Source organism: Staurois parvus, unplaced genomic scaffold, assembly GCF_062004578.1.
Source record: "Staurois parvus isolate SC_StPar_1 unplaced genomic scaffold, SC_StPar_1.0 ptg000111l, whole genome shotgun sequence".
Taxonomy (NCBI): domain Eukaryota; kingdom Metazoa; phylum Chordata; class Amphibia; order Anura; family Ranidae; genus Staurois; species Staurois parvus.
In genome coordinates this window covers 594759-613910 of record NW_028317907.1, presented here as the reverse complement: position 1 = coordinate 613910, position 19152 = coordinate 594759, and the positions used below count along the sequence as shown (strand labels likewise).

Below are 19152 nucleotides of genomic sequence, written 5' to 3'. Positions count from 1 at the left end.
TTCCAAAAAACTGCACGTCGCTGCTCTATAAAATGTGCGCTACCCACCACAGTCACAGAACCGGCAGAACGACTTACAGCATGATATCAGAAAATTTTAAAACTGCTGGAAAAAAAATGAAAATACGGGATTTTTCTCCTTCAAATTTAAAGCAAACCTGTCAGGATATGCCAGCCACTCATTTCATTTTGAAGACAATGGCCGCCCTTAGCACACCTGTAATAGATCCGGGTAAATCAAGCTAGCTTTGAGATATCACTTTTCTACTTTTCTCCTTGCTCCTGCTGTCCTTGGGGGGGGGAGGGTATTCCTGTACAGGTTTGTAGGAGGCGCACCAACACAACAAACATTTTTCTCCTGCACTAGGAAAGGACTCAGTAGACCCAATAGGAATTTTCAGGAACAGGGGAGGACTGACCATTTGGAAACTCGGGCACTGCCCGAGGGCCCTGGGTCAGTAGGGGGCCCAATGAGATGCCCCTGGTACCTTTTTCATAGGATTTTTTGAGTTTGGGCAAGGACACAGGGGCCCCATGATCCCCTATTGCTTGGGGTCCCCATGAGTTGTCAGTCCACCCCTGTTCAGGAATATGCACTGCTTGCTGCCCTCAACAGACGGGGGTGGTTCAAATACACTAGATGCAAAATGGAGAAACAGAAAAAGGGCGCACCGGCCTAGTACATTATCATTTAAAATATTTATTGAAGAAACAAAGTAAGTATCATACTTACAATAGACATAAAAACACAGCCATGTCAAACTGAACAAGATGTATGATCCAAACAACATCTGAGTCCATACGATGGAACCAGGGGCGGACTGACCATTTGGAAACTCGGGCACTGCCCGAGGGCCTGGGGTCAGTAGGGGGCCCCATGAGATGCCCCTGGTACCTTTTTCATAGGCTTTTTTGAGTTTGGGCAATGACACAGGGGCCCCATGATCCCCTATTGCCCGGGGGCCCCATAAGTTGTCAGTCCGCCCCTGGGTGGAACCCTGGATAACCAACTGGCTAACGTGTTTCGAGGACACAACCTCTTCCTCAGAGCCAACCCTGATCATACATCTTGTTCAGTTTGATATGCCTGTGTTTTTATGTCTATTGTAAGTATGATACCTACTTTGTTTCTTCAATAAATATTTTAAATGATAATGCACTAGGTCGGTGCGCCCTTTGTCTGTTTCTCCATTTGCATCTGTAGGGGGCGCACACCCCTAGTGCATTATCCAAGGTTTATTATAATATAAAAAGAGATGAAAAAATATACTCTCAAACATAGCATAAATGTACAGCTTAGTAGAACGGTGGAGATGGCCATAACAATGGGGGGGTGTCCGACTGTCAGTGCGGTCGGCTATTTGACGCGTTTCGGGGACCAGTCCCTTTCCTCAGAGCTAATGACCGACCTGGTAGTAGGTCAAGCTATAAATAGCTAAGACTGAGGTCATGGAGAGCTTAGCTCCTCCCCTTGAGCATGTTAAAGGGGAGGAGCTAAGCTCTCCATGGCCTCAGCCATATCTATTTATAGCTGGACCTACTACCAGGTCGGTCATCAGCTCTGAGGAAAGGGACTCATCCCCAAAATGTGTCAGTTAGCCGACCACACTGACAGTTGGACACCCCGCCATTGCTATGACCATCTCCACCATTCTACTAAGCTGTACATTTATGCTATGTTTGTGAGTATATTTTTTCATCTCTTTTTATTTATTTCAGGTACTTATATAGCACCATCAATTTACACAGCACTTTACATATATATTGTACACTCACATCAGTCCCTAACCCTCAAGGGGCGTACAATCTAAGGTCCCTAACCCTCAAGGGGCGTACAATCTAAGGTCCCTAACCCTCAAGGGGCATACAATCTAAGGTCCCTAACCCTCAAGGGGCGTACAATCTAAAGTCCCTAACCCTCAAGGGGCGTACAATCTAAGGTCCCTAACCCTCAAGGGGCGTACAATCTAAGGTCCCTAACCCTCAAGGGGCGTACAATCTAAGGTCCCTAACCCTCAAGGGACGTACAATCTAAGGTCCCTAACCCTCAAGGGGCGTACAATCTAAAGTCCCTAACCCTCAAGGGGCGTACAATCTAAGGTCCCTAACCCTCAAGGGGCGTACAATCTAAGGTCCCTAACCCTCAAGGGGCGTACAATCTAAGGTCCCTAACCCTCAAGGGACGTACAATCTAAGGTCCCTAACCCTCAAGGGGCATACAATCTAAGGTCCCTAACTCACATTCATACATACACATACTAGGGACAATTTAGACAGGAGCCAATTCACCTACCAGCATGTCTTTGGAGTGTGGGAGGAAACCAGAGTACCCGGAGGAAACCCACACAGGCACAGGGAGAGCATGCAAACTCCAGGCAGGTGGTGCCGTGGTTGGGATTCAAACCAACAACCATAGTACTGCCAGGTGGAAGTGCTAACCATTTAGCCACTGTACATTATAATAAACCTTGGATAATGCACAAGGGGTGTGCGCCTCCTATTTGCTCTTTTTTTCAGTTGTTGATTTCCCTTTCTGAGGAGGACAGCATCTTTGAAAGGCTCTCCATAGGCGAATTTTGGTCCTGGTTCCCTTGGCTTTCCTGTGGCATTTGATCCCTGGAGCGCTGGAGAGTTTATTCTGTTATCCTGTACAGGTTTGTAGCATCGATAACCATTTAATAATCGGAGCCAATCATGGTTTTTTTGACAGGTCCACTTTACTAAGTGGTAGAAAGAGCAAGGGTGTACAATAACCTACAGAAGCCTATAAGCTGCTCGAAGTGCATGGGATACTATAAGTCAATTGGGTGCTACAATCTACAGCACACACATTCGTAGTTTAGGGGTTCCCTAAGAACCAATCGCTTTGTTGAGAGGTTTTATGAATAATATCATGAGGACTGATGAATAGTTTTAGGCTACTTGATGCTTGTTTATTTTATACGGAGATCACCAATGGGCAAAATCAACAACTAACTGAAATCGTGTTTTATAAGCATTGCCACAAAGAAATACATTTGGATTGGTTGTTATGGCTTATTAATAAAGCAGGGAGCAATGTGCAAATCAATTGTACATCACCGTTCCTTCACCTCACCACTCTAGACCAGGGGTGTCAAACTGGTGGTCCTCCAGCTGTTTTGTGAAACTACAAGTCCCATCATGCCTCTGCCTTTGGGAGTCATGCTTGTAACTGTCAATCTTGCAATGCCTCATGGGAATTGTAGTTTGGCAACATCTGGAGGGCCACCAGTTTGACACCCGTGCTGTAGACTGACAAAATCTCTTTCCTCACTTAAAGGGACAGTCCACACTGGAAACAAAATTACTGATTTTTCTGACATTAATTGATAGAAAAGGCCACATATAGGGAAGCAGCCACCAATCAAATGCTGCTCCTGTGTGTACCCGTTCCCTACACTTGGCTTAATGTATGACTTTGTATGTGCCTTTGTTCACTCTTTGGTCAACGGTTGCCTTCCAGTATGTGCCCCTTTCCACCCTTCACTCAAGTGATGCCTCAATATGCAGGGCTTTTCCCATATTTCACAACAGGGACGCCTTCTTGAACATGCTTTTTGCATCTTTACTGCCTCAGATGGCTCCCTGTATGTGCTTGGCATGTCTTACTACCATGATAAGTAGAAAAGGGCACATATAGGGAAGCAGCCACCAATCAAATGCTGCTCCTGTGTGTACCCTTTCCCCACACTTGGCTTAATGTATGACTTTGTTTGTGCCTTTGTTCACTCTTTGGTCAACGGTTGCCTTCCTGTATGTGCCCCTTTCCACCCTTCACTCAAGTGATGCCTCAATATGCAGGTCTTTTCCCATATTTCACAACAGGGACGCCTTCTTGAACATGATTTTTTCATCTTTACTGCCTCAGATGGCTCCCTATACGTGCTTGGCATGTCGTACTACCATGATAAGTAGAAAAGGGCACATAGTGGGAAGCACCTGTCTATTAAAAGATGCCTCTAGGCACGTGACCTTTTTCATACTTCACTCAAGGAATTTCTCTTTCAATGTGCCCTTGTACACCCTTCAGTCAAGGGATGTCTTTCTGTATGTGACCCTTTCATCCAAGGGTTGCCTCATTGTATTCTCCTTTTTCCATCTTTCACTCAAGCAAAACTTAATTTTACATTCTGTTAAACGATGCCTTTGGATACATGCCCTGTTCCAGACTTGACTCAAAGGATGTCTCTCTATTTGTGCCCTTGTCCACCCTTTAGTTAAGGGATGTCTCTCTATATGTGACCTTTTCCAACCATCAGTCAAGGAATGCCTTTTTATATGGGCCCTTATCCACTATTCAGTCAAGGGATGACTCTCTATATGTGCCCTTGTCCACCCTTCAGTCGAGAGATGTCTCCCTATATGTGCCCTTGTCCACCCTTCAGTCGAGAGATGCCTCTCTATATGTGCACTTGTCCACCCTTCAGTCAAGGGATGCTTCTCTATATGTACCCTTGTCCACACCAGTCAAGAGATGCCTCTCTATATGCGACCTTGTCCACCCTTCAGTCATGGGATGCTTCGCTATAAGTACCCTTGTCCACACTTCAGCCAAGGGATGCCTCTCTATATACGACCTTGTGCACCCTTCAGTCAAGGGATGCCTCTCTGTATGTGCCCTTGTCCACTCATTAATCAAGGGATGACTCACTATATGTGCCCTTGTCCCCCTATTAGTCAAGGGAAGCCTCTCTAATGTGGCCTTTCCACCTTTTACTCAAGGGTTGCCTTACTATATGTGCCCCTTTCCACAAGGTCTCTGGATATACAGTATGCCCTGTTCCAGACTTGATTCAGTGGATCCCTCTCTAAATGTGCCCTTGTCCACTCTTCAGTCAAGGAATGTCTTGCTGTATGTGACCTTTCACCCAAGGGTTGCCTTACTATATGTGCCCTTTTCCATCCATTCAAGTTTTACTTTACATTCCATTAAATAAGGCTTCTGGATATGTGCCCTGTTCCAGATGTTACTCAAGGGATGCCTCTCGATATGTGCTGTTGTTTACCCTGCAATCGAGGGATGCCTTTCTATATATGGGCCATGTTCACCCTTTAGTCTAGGGATGTCTTTTTGTATGTGACCATTCCACCTTTCACCTAAAGGTGCATGCATCCTTTTCCAAATTCCATTTAAGTGAAGCTTCACTTTACATTATATTAAACAATGTTTCTGGGAATGTGCCTGGTTCAGGACCTCACTCAAAGGATGCCTCTCTATATGTGCCCTTGTCCACCCTTCAGTCATGGGATGTCTCTCCATATGTGGCCTTTCCACCTTTCACCTAAGGGTTGCCCTGCTATATGTGCCCTTTTCCACACTTTACCCTTCACTTCACATCCTATTTAAGTTTGCCTTTGGATACGTACCCTGTTCCACATTTGACTCAAGGGCTGCCTGTCTAAATGTTCCCTTGTCTGCCTATCAGTCAAGGGATGCCTTTCTGTATTTGGCCTTTCCACCTTTCACTCAAGAGTTGCCTCACTATATGTGCCCTTTCCTCCCTTCACTCAAGTGAAGTGCTCTTTCCTCACTTCACTTCACTTACTTTACATTCAATTTAACAATGCATCTGGATATGTGTCCTTTTCCACAACTGACTCATGGGATGCTTCTCTAGATGTGCCCTTGTCCACTCTTCAGTCAAGGGATGTTTGTTCATATGTGTTCTTTCCACCTTTTCCTTTCTATATGTACCCTTTTACACCCTTTACTTAAGTGAAGCTTTATTCTATTAACCAATGCCTCTGGTTCCACAGTTCATTCAAGGTTTGCCTCTCTAAATGTGCCCTTGTCCATCTTTCAGTCAAGGACGCCTCTCTAAATGTGCCTTTGTCCATCTTTCAGTCAAGGACGCCTCTCTAAATGTGCCTTTGTCCATCTTTCAGTCAAGGACGCCTCTCTAAATGTGCCTTTGTCCATCTTTCAGTCAAGGACGCCTCTCTAAATGTGCCTTTGTCCATATTTCAGTCAAGGACACTTCTCTAAATTTGCCTTTGTCCATCTTTCAGTCAAGGACACTTCTCTAAATTTGCCTTTGTCCACCTTTTAGTCAAGGACACCTCTAAATATGCATTGTCCTCCTTTCAGTCAAGGACACTTCTCTAAATGTGCCTTTGTCCACCTTTCAGTCAAGGGATGCCTCTCTGTATGTAGCCTTTCCACCTTCCACTCAGAAGTTGAGTCACTATATGTGCCCTGTTGCAGTTCAGTCAAGGGATGCCTCTCTAAATATGCCTTTGTCCTCCTTTTAGTCAAGGACACTTCTCTAAATGTGCCTTTGCCCACCTTTCAGTCAAAGGATGCCACTCTGTATGTAGCCTTTCCACCTTCCACGCAAAGGTTGAGTCACTATATGTACCCTGTTGCACAGTTCAGTCAAGGGATGCCTCTCTAAATTTGCCTTTGTCCACCCTTCAGTCAAGGGATGCCTCACTGTATTTGACCCTTCCACCTTTCACTCAAGTGAAGCTTCATTTTACATTCTATTTAACAATTCCTCTGCCCCTACTCGTTGTGTTTACCACTTTTCACAAAAGCAATGCCTTCTAAGATGTGCCCTTTTCCAGCCATGTTCCTGTTAGTGAATTGGTATCCTGCATGGTGCACAAAATGGCTTTCATGGGACCTGGTCACATGTTAAGCTGTGAAGGGATTGGATTCCTCAGCCTCTCTCGACTGTTGCCGAAGTTCCCTTGCATTGCTTTATGTTTTGCACCGACATTGTCATTATATTGCCGACACATACATCCTATTGTGCTTTAATGAGCTGACTATCTTCTACAGATGTACCACATGGATGAAACAGACAGTGTACCATTCACAATGTCAGAAGTGCACCCTTTTGCGTATTGCAGAAAACCTGGTGCAAATAGCCAATGGCTCTAGTTTGAATGCCTCAAGAAAATGAAAGGCTACATTTAATATTTTTGTTTCTTTCTAATGTTTTTTAAGAAAAATGGAAGAATACATTGACTATCTGTAGTGGATTTAAAATATGTGCAAACTAACGCACATTTACTAAAGTGTCCCTAGAGAGGCGTAAGCCTTCTATAGCTGGACTGAATATTTAGACACCACACTCTATATATATATTCTTTTTTAAACTATAAAACAAATATTGTTGATATATTTTTTTTACAGTCCTAAATTTACAGTTCTTGGCTGCAGTGATGTTAAAATCAAATATATTATCCGTAAAAAAATACAGGTTCTTTTAGATGGTCCTGTTTCTTTGATGTGTGTCCATTTTTATTGACTTGAAAGAACGAATTGCTGTCCTACGATGATTCTTGACACATCAAGGCATGCGGTTCTACTCACTATAAAAACTTCTAGATTCTCAATTTGCCAAGTTTTGACAATCAACTCAGCGATGACTTGAAACTCACTGCAACTTCCCCTGCATACGGGGTATGGATCACCTGGATTATCCATCCTACATCGGATGGGTTGAATGGACTTGTGGCGAGCCAAGCCACAGAGGTAACACGGCAGTGCTTTAAAAATGGAGCTAGGCTATAGTTTTTATCTACAACCGATATCATATAATGCTCCTCGTTTGTATAAAGATTGAAAGTTGAAAAAAAAATTGTGCACTTATATCCGCCATTAACCCCTCTGTCATAAGAGTCTTTGTAACACCAGCTTTGAAACGGATAAAATCATTCCTTTACGGCATCTGTAAGACATCGGTCAGTCCCATCGCTACACTCCAGCTTGGCTTTCCTCCCCTTTTTGGGCTCTATCCAAGAATTATGTATAACCGTCCCCCCAGGAGCGGGGTCTACTTGCAACACTGAAACCACTCTCTTCTTCATCTTATTTTTCAAGACATTGCGGAATTTTTGCCGAGTGAAGGCATACAACAGAGGGTGGAAAATGGTTGTGCCGTAGGCCATGGTGATAAAGCAGATTCGAAGTTTTACCATGAAATCACTGGGCCCCAGACAGAGGATAAGTAGGTTCACAATAGATATGGGGGCCCAGCAGAGCAGAAAGGTGGTGATGATAATGAGAGACATCCTAAAGACACGTTTCTGGCGTTCTCTGCGATCTCGGTGGCGTTTCACTGCGCGCCTTAAGGCGATGATGACAGACACAGAAGCCTGTACCCTCATTGGCGGGTTCTTGATAACAGGAGGAGCCAGTCTCTTGGTTTCCGCCATGTTACTTTGGTCTGAAGATTTCCTTTTCTTCCTCTTCTTGGTTTTCCGACGTTGGCTCCTCTTAAAATGGTTTCCGATCCTAATGTTGAGGGCCTGAAGGATTTTGGAATAGGTGACCAGCATAACAGCCACTGCTGCAAAGAAGATGGGTATCTGGATGACAAGGTGGTAGTACATACCCACCCCTGTGTGATACTCATTGACACTTACGCAGAGCAAAGTCCGGTTCTGCCAGGTAGCAATGTGATCTGGGTCACCAAAAAATTCCACCTCAAAGAAAGGAATGAAGAAGACCATAAGGGAGACAAACCAGACACAGGACAGGAGTAGCACCATCCTGCTGGGGGTGAGAACCCGATTAGCCGGTCTCACAGAGATATCGTACCTGTCCAGACTGATGACCAGGACATTAATGGCTGTTGCAATGCTACTGAAGGTAACACAGGCCTCATGGAAGCAGCAAACCAGAGCTATGTTCTGCTCTAGAGGAATCAAAATAATGACTATTGTCAGTGGGACACAGATCACACAGATGATGATGTCCAAGACATGAAGGTTCATGGTCACCATGTTGCTGACTGAATCCACAAGGTTGGACTGCATGCAGTAAAGCACCAGGACTGTCAAGTTGCTGCTAAAACCCAATACAATCTCCAACATGAGGAAGCTGGTGAGGGACACCTGGAAGCCCAGCGAGTACGGAAAGTACCAGCCGGCATCAGAACTAGATCCATCGTTAGTTTCCAAGATGGCGTCGTACATATCTGTCTCCTTGGCTGACACCATTCTGTCCTCTGCATAGTCCTTGGAATGAGGAATTTCTTCAATTCATCCTCCTGTAAGGTAAATAAAAAAGGTAAACCAATCAGTATATTATTAAATTACATCATTACAAACGTTTTCATCACTATACCCATAATCTGTTTTCTTTTATCCTTTCCAGACTTTACTACCCTTGAGCTCTCGTAATATCAAGCCACAGTCTTATTCATAGCTGTCTGTTGCACAAAACCGATTGTTCATAAACACCTTCTTTAAACCAATATACCTTAATTAAAGATGTATGGCAGTCAAACAAAAGATGGTAGCTGAGATATATCTTGTTAGTAGAATATTAAATACAAATCATTGTTTTTATATTGCAAAACCATTGCCAGGTTATGGTGAGGTGAACCTAATAACGGAACCAAGAATTCTCCACTAAACCATTGCAAACCACACTGGAGGCATTTAAAAACTGATAGGGAGGGAATTCATAAGGGGTGTCTGAGAATTCCCTCTGGCATCCATACTGAAATAGTCAGTGTTTGGGCCAGATACCTGTCAGAAACAGGTATGTTAATCTGTCAGAGGTCAGCACTGAGCTCAGGGTATCCATACTGCCACCAAAATGTTACAAAACCGCTGCAAATGCTTGACTGAATTAGGATCAGATAGATTTAGAAAAGTGCAAGAAAAGTGTTGCTAATGTTATTCAGGTGGGTTTATCGCTGAAACCCAAAATATGCAAAGGTTTAATTTCTTAATTTTAGGATAGTGGAAGACATGCAGATCATCCCTTTTGGACCCCATGGTCAAGCACACTCAGGTAGCAGCAGGCATACAGTCTATGCACCTGTATTTGAGTAATGATATTGCCAGTATCTTCACCCCCTTTGTTTGCATTTAGCTTTTGGATGGAGAATCTCAAGCCCTGAATGGGGCAGAGATAGCACCCTGTGTGGGAAGTTGTCACAGATCCAGTTATTCTGATCAGCATACAACTATATAAGACTGGCTGGCCACCACCAGTGGAAGGTATGGAAACCATAGCTTCTATGGCGCAGGACTGGTGATCAATGAAAAAGTAAGTCCAGATGAGGTTGACTATTCTGCCAAGGAACTACTAGGTAGACAAGACATTGTGACTTACTCCATGGCATGGGTCACTGGCCCAGTGCTATCAAATGGAGGCAGGACAGAGTTTAAGCCATTTAAAAGCTCCAAATGGAGAAACTATGCTGAAGAGAACAGCAATGAAGTTCCCTGATCATGGACATTAAAGTTTCTACATATTCTGAACAAGCAGTAAAAGTACTTTAAACAGACACACTCCACTACATTAGTGGTGATCAATGGAGAAATGACTTCTTATATTGATGTTCAGTGAGGGGGGGTCCCTTACATTAGTGGTCAGTGGGAGAATACCCTTGGAGTGAGCTAAAAGATATAACTTTTACCATGGTGGTGGCTCTGCCAAGTGACGTTGGTCCCTGGGAACTATACAGGCAGCATTACACAGTCAATCTATCATTGGCAAGGAAGCTCTAGCAACCTCCTGAGGAATCCAGGTTGTGAATGGCCATTCTAAACTGTTAGAAACCAGATGGAAATCTAGAAACTTTGTTGTGATATTTGAGGATGTTTGAGAATGAATAACTTCACATTATAAGCAACTAGAAAGGTGAGTGGCTTGTTATGCCCGATCTACCACTGACAATGAACCTCTAGCAACCTCCAGAGGAACCCTAATTATGAATGTCTGTTCTTAACTGTTAAAACACAACTTGAACCCAAGTCTAGAGACTTTGTTGTGATATTTGAGGATCTTTGAGAAAGAATAACTTCACATTAAAAGCAGCTAGAGTGGTCAGTAGTTTGTTATAAAGCTCATTTACTGCTTGTTAAGAAAGTGTAAAGTGTTGAATGTCCATAGTCTTGGCTTCGGTTCAGTTTCAGTTTTAAATTGCAAGAGGTAGTTTTCATGCAGATTTCATGCTGCCATGGCAAAAACTGACAGCAGTAAGTAATGGAGGACTGATGCACCTATTCTAGTTATCCACAGCTTGCCATTTTGAATGACTGTTCTGTCCCTCCATCACTTGAAATGATTCAAATTACGAGGGGCATTCAAGTCAAACTGGGACTTTTAAGTTTATATAATAAAAGAACAAAGGAGTGGAAACTGCATTTATTTTTCAACATACTCCCCTGCTACATTTATACACTCATCCCAGTGTTTAACTAATGCCTAGAAAGCTTCGGCATAGAAAGATCTCTCCATCCTAGGACAGCCTGCTTCACTTTGTCATCATTGTGTTCATTGTTCCCACAGAAAGATTCGTCTCTTGTGCAATTTCACAAGGTCAGGTTATGCATCGATTATCCAGGATCAGGCGTTCCATGCGCTGAATGTTCACAGGAATGACTGCTGTGAGTTGGAAACCACCACGTCGGAGATCGCCACTGACAGACGTACGGCCATCTTTGAAACGTTTACACCATTCACATGTCTCACTGCGGCTTGACGTCTCATCACCGTACTGAGCTTGAAGTCTTCTGTAGACATCCGCGGGTTTTACGCCTTTGTTCACAAGAAACTTCATCACCACACGCTGTTCCACGCACGCACTAACACTGTTGTCTGCCATTATTAACGATCTCTGGACTGGCCCATGACGCAACATGTGCGCTACCTATCAGTAATATGACACACTTGCCAGTTACTACTGTGTGTAGTACCGCCACGCTAGCATCCAGTTTTATGCCTGGAAAATTAAAAGTCCTGCATTTGACATCACCACCCCTCATATATAGCAATCAGAAGAAGCAGGAAGGCTTCTCAATCGCTAAAGAAACTTGTTGGATGTTTTGTAATGTTTCCTTTCCTCTTTGATATACATGTACTCTGTCTGTTGTGTTTGCAGGTTCACTTTAAAACCAAAATAATTCCATTTGATACACAGTGAGATGGTATATTTCTTTCACGAACAGGTGAACTCATTGGTCAGCACAGTCCAGGGAATATCCGATTGCCTCTTGGGGGATCAGGAAGGATTTTTTTCCCTGCAGGAGCAAATTGGATCATGCTTTGCTGGGTTTTTTTTGCCTTCCTCTGGATCAACTGTGGGTATAGGATTATAACTTTTTTTTTTATGGTTGAACTGGATGGACTTTTGTCTTTTTTCAGCCAGACTAACTACAGTTGTGTCCAAAATTATTCAACCCCCACTGAAATTGAGTGTTTTGGCCAGTTTGACATTGCTTTTGATCATTCAGTCATCTTGCTTACATTTACATTAAAGAGGCACTTGTAGGTCAGACAAATATAACATAACAGTTATAATGAAATAACCACAAATGTCTTTTCTGTGCTCACAGCATTATCAGTTTTATTCAACCCCCAAGTGACATTCAATCTTAGTACTTAGTACAGCATCCTTTTACAGTTATAACAGCTTTTAAACGTGAAGCATAGCTTGACACAAGTGTCTTGCAGCGATCTACGGGTATCTTCGCCCATTCTTTATGGGCAAAGGCCTCCAGTTCAGTCACATTCTTAGGCTTGCGCACTGCAACTGCTTTCTTTAAGTCCCACCAGAGGTTCTCAATCGGATTTAAGTCTGGTGACTGCGATGGCCACTCCAAAATGTTCCAGCCTTTCCTCTGCAACCATGCTCTAGTGGACTTGGAGGTATGCTTGGGATCATTGTCCTGTTGAAAGGTCCAACGTCTCCCAAGCCTCAGGTGTGTGACGGACTGCATCACGTTTCCATCCAATATCTCCTGGTACTGAAGAGAATTCATGGTACCTTGCACACGCTGAAGCTTCCCTGTACCTGCAGAAGCAAAACAGCCCCAAAGCATGATTGACCCTCCACCATGCTTCACAGTAGGCAAGGTGTTCTTTTCATCATAGGCCTTGTTCTTCCTCCTCCAAACATAGCGTTGATCCATGGGCCCAAACAGTTCTAATTTTGTTTCATCAGTCCACAGAACACTATCCCACAACTTTTGTGGTTTGTCCACATGGCTTTTGGCATACTGCAGTCGACTCTTCTTATTCTTTGGAGACAGCAAGGGGGTACGCCTGGGAGTTCTGGCACGGAGGCCTTCATTACGCAGTGTGCGTCTTATTGTCTGGGCTGAAACTTCTGTACCCACATCTGACAAATCTTTTCTCAGTTCCTCAGCAGTCACACGGGGACTTCTCTCCACTCTACGCTTCAGGTAGCGCACAGCAGTCGAAGTCAGCATCTTCTTTCTGCCACGACCAGGTAGCGTTTCAACAGTGCCCTTTGCCTTGAATTTGCGAATGATGCTTCCTAAGGTGTCTCTTGGTATGTTTAACATCTTTGCAATCTTCTTATAGCCATTGCCCTTCCTGTGAAGAGAAATCACCTCTTCTCTTGTCTTCCTGGACCATTCTCTTGCCTTCACCATGTTTGTAACCACACCAGTAAATGTCTAGAAGGAGCTGAGTATCACAGTCATTTTAAAGCTGCCTAATTGGTGCTTATTATGCTTGATTGCTGCTCGGTGACATCCACAGGTGTTTTCAATACCTGATGGAAAGCACCTGTATGAACCTCTGTTCTTCAGAGTGGTAGTCTTTAAGGGGTTGAATAATTGTGGCAATGAAGAAACCACATAAGAACCATTTACTACTGTATTACATAAACAATTGATGTCATTTTAGTTGCATTTGGGTAGTTACAACGTCCTTGTAGGATTTGATTCTGAATACAATTCCAAATGTACACTATAGTCCCTAAACCCCTTTACAGCATTGGGGGTTGAATAATTTTGGACACAACTGTATGTGTTTGCGCTGTCTAATGAGAGCATGCCATTGGATACTCACTGCAGGGCTGTGTATTGTGGTGTATCGACTGCTACATGGGCAGCATGGGCCATTACGGGCGCTATGTGCAGCAAGTTCCGGAAAGGTGGCCAAGATATTTGCAGCTTGTTAACCTTTTCATGTTTCATGAAACAATGAGCTTACCTTTTTAATGCTGAATGTAAGAATCCTTGAAGGAACACTGGGGAAGCTGAAAATTATTGTAGTTGCTGGGGTTATATACAGTGAAAACCAGGTTCTGTGTAAGCAGCTTCCCATCTGCACCCTGGGAACAGGAATAGGTTTGCTCCTCACCTACACCATTTGTAGAATTCCTTGTATTTTTTTCAATGAATACAAGGTGTTCTCTGATGTGGAGGTTGTGACATCACCACACCTCCTCTCCACATCATCCAATCAGAGAATGCCTTGTATTCATAAAAAAAAAAAATACAAGGCATTCTTTGATTGGATGATATGGAGAATGTGACTTCACTGCACCGTTATCTCTTGTCCAATCACAGAATGGCTTGTACTCATTGAATAAAATAAAAGTCATTCTCTGAATGGCGACAAGGCTGAGTGAACAACCATCTGTGTTCAGAGTGCATAGGGGAAGCTGCTTGCACAGAACCTGAAAGTTCTCAGGCGTTCACTATATGTATCTCAGACTGCTTTAGTAATGTCATCTTCTCCATTGGTCTTCCTAATATCACATGTGCATACTAACACTGAGCCAGTTTTGGTATGCAAAAAATATAATTCCTAGAGTTCAGCTTTAAAGTGGAAGAAAATTCTAATAATTCCTAAAAAAGGTCTTCCTCCTTTCTTCTACCTATCCTACCTAACTTGTATAAAAAAAAATCTGTGCATTTACCTATTTTTAATCCACTCCTGTTCAGTAATGTAATCCCACAGCTCCAGCCTCAGGGCTCAGCTGCTGCAGGGGAGAGGAGAGAGCACCAGCAAAGGCTGGGCCATAGGAGCCAACACCACGGCTCCTGGGATTCCCAGCTATTATCAAGCGCTCTCTGAGCCAGAGCTGCAGATTTACTTGAAGAATCAGGTTAAATATAGAAAGATCTTTTTTATACCGGTTTGGCAGGATAGGTAGGAGGGGAGAGGGAACATTTTAAGAGTAGTTAAACTTAGGCTCTTCATCCACTTTAACTTCTACCATCAAAAAAATCCATGAAATTCAGTCAAGTGACTGTGTCCAGATGATATTATCAGTCTGCTGCATACAAAAGGAGGCATTGTCCCAGTCTTCAGAGACTGCAGCATTGTGACTATAGCACTACCCCCTTAGGAGTTGTAATAGATTTGGGTCCCCCTATAGCCCTGCACAGCCAGGCAACATGCATTTTCCACAGACTTGCATCCAGCAGTCAGTGATCAGTCCTTGAGCTTGTTTTTTGATGTTTTATTAGGGGGAGTACAACTTGGATGGGGTAAGGGGTATATGGGATGCCCAATAGAACTGATGAACTGAAGACAACTTACTGGAACTGTTTACAAGTCTCTAGTGCAACACAGTCTCTTTTGGAGAGCTAGCCAGTATCTCCTGTAGTACCACCCCAGACCCCAGATAAACTCCTCTTGTTTACCAGCTGTCTGGAGGTATCCCTGAGCAGGGGATCCGATGCCTGTAGTTTTAAGAAATTAGACAGCCCCAGTATATGGCGAATCTGATTTCCCACTAGTGTGCTCCTTCCCCTATCTGGCCCAGGGAATGTCGGGTTACTCACTCAGTCGTTCTCCTGAGCTGCTGGTGGGTTGGTGGCTGCTACCAGGCCTTCAAGCTGGGCCGCTCCTTCCCTGCTGCACAGATGTTCCTCGCTCTGGGGGCTGGAGGTCTGAGTTTTTGTCCTTCCCAGCTCCACTGCCTGTAGGTGAGCTCCTCTCTCCATCTGGTCCCCTTCCCAGGCTCCTGCCTTTAGCCTCATGTTCTCTCTTCGCCTTCCACCCGAACTTTCCTGCAGCTGAGCAGGCTCACTCACTTTTAAGGGTTGTCCTGACCCCTTGCCAAGCCTCTTGTAGGGGATTGGCCAGGCTCCCTCAAAAGTGCAGATCATCCACTCCTCAGATCCACCCACTTGTGACGGGAGTCACTTTGGGTGGGGGGCCCATGGAACGCAGCTCACTTTGGAGAGGTGGGGAAACCCCTGTCTTAGCTCCCCATATCCCTCTTATGTGTAAGTCACCCTGTGCCTGTTAGGGGTGCAGGGTGAAATGTCATAATATTGTGTAGACATGTATAGGTGGAGGTTGTTCATTGTTTAATGCCATGTGGTTGTATCCCATTGTTCTATTGTGTGTCTTGCTTGGGAGCAAACTATTATGGGATGTATGTGTTTGTGTATTGGCTTGGTGGGGGGTTTCTGCTGATGTGTTTCTTGTTGCTAGATGTGGTTTGCCCCGCCCTGTGTCATTATGGAGGGAGAGGGGAATTATTCCCCTGAATGTATATATCTTGTATCTGTGTTAAAATAAAGTAGTCTATTTCCTGATTTATTTCAAGACTGGAGTCGTCTAGTCTTGTATGGTCAGCGGTGGTGTCCATGGATGGTGTTCGAACGGGGAAGCGGTATTATAACAGAAGTACCGAAGTGCAGTCAGGGTCCGGTTCCGTTACACCACTGCTTCTAGATCTTTCTCCAAAGTTCTAGAGCAAGAGGAAATTCCAGAGGGCTGGTCTGTCGAGCCTCTCAGCTCTGACCAGTGTATGACCCCTGCTAGCTATCACACCTAGGCTGCTACTCAGCCTTCCTAGATAACAATTGGGGTCTAGCTCCCCCTAGCTCACTAGGAGGGTGCTACATAACTTTGTACAAGACTGCATCAGACATTTGTGAAGAACCGCCCAGGCATTTACATGATTGATTCATCTCTGTGCTGGCGGGAAGTAGCTTCTGACCCTGGATTATGCCTGAACAAAGATAGCTCCATCCTTCTGGGATCTCCTCGAAAGGTAATCAATACCTGGAAGTGTTACATTTACACAGTTCTTTAGTATGCATGTTTGTAATATAAAGAAGTATATCTAATGCTAGGTCCACAAGTCCATGCTGTACACCAGACCCAAGAAAGGGACAATATGGGGCAGAAGGAGGGGCCAGGGGGTCCATTTGGGGAATCCGAGTGAGCTTCTCCTTGAATTCTCCTATGCCAGGATGATAAACTTGTATTGAGAAGATCCAATAATAGAATGTTAGGTGTTACTTTGAAGCGTGCTCCAAGGCTCCGGAGTCTGAGCCTGCAGAGAGTGGGCGCCTTTTGCTGTATCGTGCAAGGGAACAATGCGCAGAAAGCCCACAGCGGTGCGTGCTGCGTGCTCCGGTGCTAGATTTCCTCATTAGCCGGAGCCGGTTTGGATTCAGAGCATGCCTCGCATGGAGAAGTCTGCGGCAATGCTGGATGAATAGACAAACAAAGTGGATTTCACATGGGAATAATCTCTGGCACACAGTGAATCATCCCGCTGTATGACTGATGGGATGATACAGCGCTCAATGTATATTGATGAGGAGGAGCTGAGATGAAAGGATGAGGGGTGTTAAAGGGCCACATGAGCCAAAAAAATCAAAGTAAATCTAACGCCAATTGGATAACGAATTTGCTAAGTCACTGTGTATTATCAACAACTGCCATTTTGTTAAAGGGCCACATGAGCCCAAAAAATCGAAGTAAATCTAACCCCAATTGGATAACGAATTTGCTAAGGCACTATGTATTATCAACAACTGCCATTTTGTTAAAGGGCCACATTAACCCTAAAAAATCGAAGTAAATCTAACCCCAATTGGATAACGAATTTGCTAAGGCACTATGTATTATCAACAACTGCCATTTTGTTAAAGGGCCACATGAGCCAAAAAAAAACGAAGTAAATCGAACCCCAATTGGATAACGAATTTGCTAAGGCACTGTGTATTATCAACAACTGCCATTTTGTTAAAGGGCCACATGAGCCAAAAAAAACGAAGTAAATCGAACCCCAATTGGATAAGGAATTTGCTAAGGCACTGTGTATTATCAACAACTGCCATTTTGTTAAAGGGCCACATGAGCCAAAAAAAACGAAGTAAATCGAACCCCAATTGGATAACGAATTTGCTAAGGCACTGTGAATTATCAACAACTGCCATTTTGTTAAAGGGCCACATGAGCCAAAAAAAACGAAGTAAATCGAACCCCAATTGGATAACGAATTTGCTAAGGCACTGTGTATTATCAACAACTGCCATTTTGTTAAAGGGCCACATGAGCCAAAAAAAATCTAAGTAAATCTAACCCCAAATTGGATAACAAATTTGCTAAGTCACTGTGTATTATCAACAACTGCCATTTTTCATTGTAAAAAACACTGGAGTTGATTTACTAAAAGCAATTAGACTTTGTACTTTGCAAGTGCAGTTGCTCCAGAGCTTGATAAATGAGCAGAAGCTCTGTTGACTTCCATCATCCAATCATGTGCAAGCAAAACATGCTGTTTTTTTAACATTTTCCTTGCATGTGATTGGGTATTCTGGGCAAAGGGAAACTTTACCTCATTTACGAAGTACTGGAGCAACTGCACTTGCAAAGTGCACAGTCTATTTGCTTTTAGCAACTCAACCCCACTGTTTTTACTCTCCAGTGCTGCTGATCTCCTCCAGCCTCTTTCAGATAGTCCCTGTTTCTAGCTCTAGTGTCAGCTTTGTGCCATTGCTCAGGTAGGGCTTCCTGATGGTCATAATGCCCCAATGAGCATTATAATCTAGACTGGAAGTGCATGTGACAGGGTGACAACACAGGAACACAATGGACGTTAGGAACAGGGCGTTGTCACCCAACCACAGGAAGTTCCTGAACAAGAACCTTAATGGCAGGTTCACCAGATATTATCTTAACCCTTTTGCGCCGGCGCCTCCCGGGCCTTTAAGAGTTTTCAGAAGCCGGGAGGCGGAGCGGGGTTTTAGGGTCATGTGACCGCCGTGATTCGCTGTCACGGCGGTTGCATGATCGGAAAAGGTCCCGATCGCAAGGGGAGATCGGGACCTTTCCATGAGTCACGGACATATGTGCTGGGAGTGCGCAGGGCGCGTGCTCTCAGCACATATGTATTTTCAAATGGTACGCAAATATACGGTCGCTCTGCGTCCAGGCCCAGACACCTGAGAGGATGCATCTTTGTGTGCGCTCGGCGTCTAGGGGTTAATGAAAGATGCAGATTTGAATATAATTGCCATACGTTAAAATTATTTGTGAAATAATATGTTAAAGATAAATGGGATTTTAGTGGTGCCCCTCCCCTCACGTTCACCCACCAGGGCGGACTGACAACTCATGGGGCCCCCGGACAATAGGGGCTCATGGGGCCCC

The 19152-nt window shown here is 44.1% G+C and overlaps 1 protein-coding gene across 2 annotated transcripts in view; it reads right to left on the bottom strand.

The window, feature by feature from the left end:
* Positions 1-2907: 2907 nt before the first annotated feature.
* LOC149467451 (G protein-coupled receptor 22-like) overlaps positions 2908-19152 on the bottom strand; it is a 278911-nt gene continuing 262666 nt past the window's right edge. For both annotated transcript variants that reach the window (XM_089671648.1, XM_089671647.1), the window contains one exon: positions 2908-9022. In XM_089671648.1, the coding sequence (XP_089527774.1) occupies positions 7683-8972 (1290 nt within the window). In that variant the 5' untranslated portion in view covers positions 8973-9022 and the 3' untranslated portion in view covers positions 2908-7682. The remainder of the gene's footprint in view (positions 9023-19152) is intronic.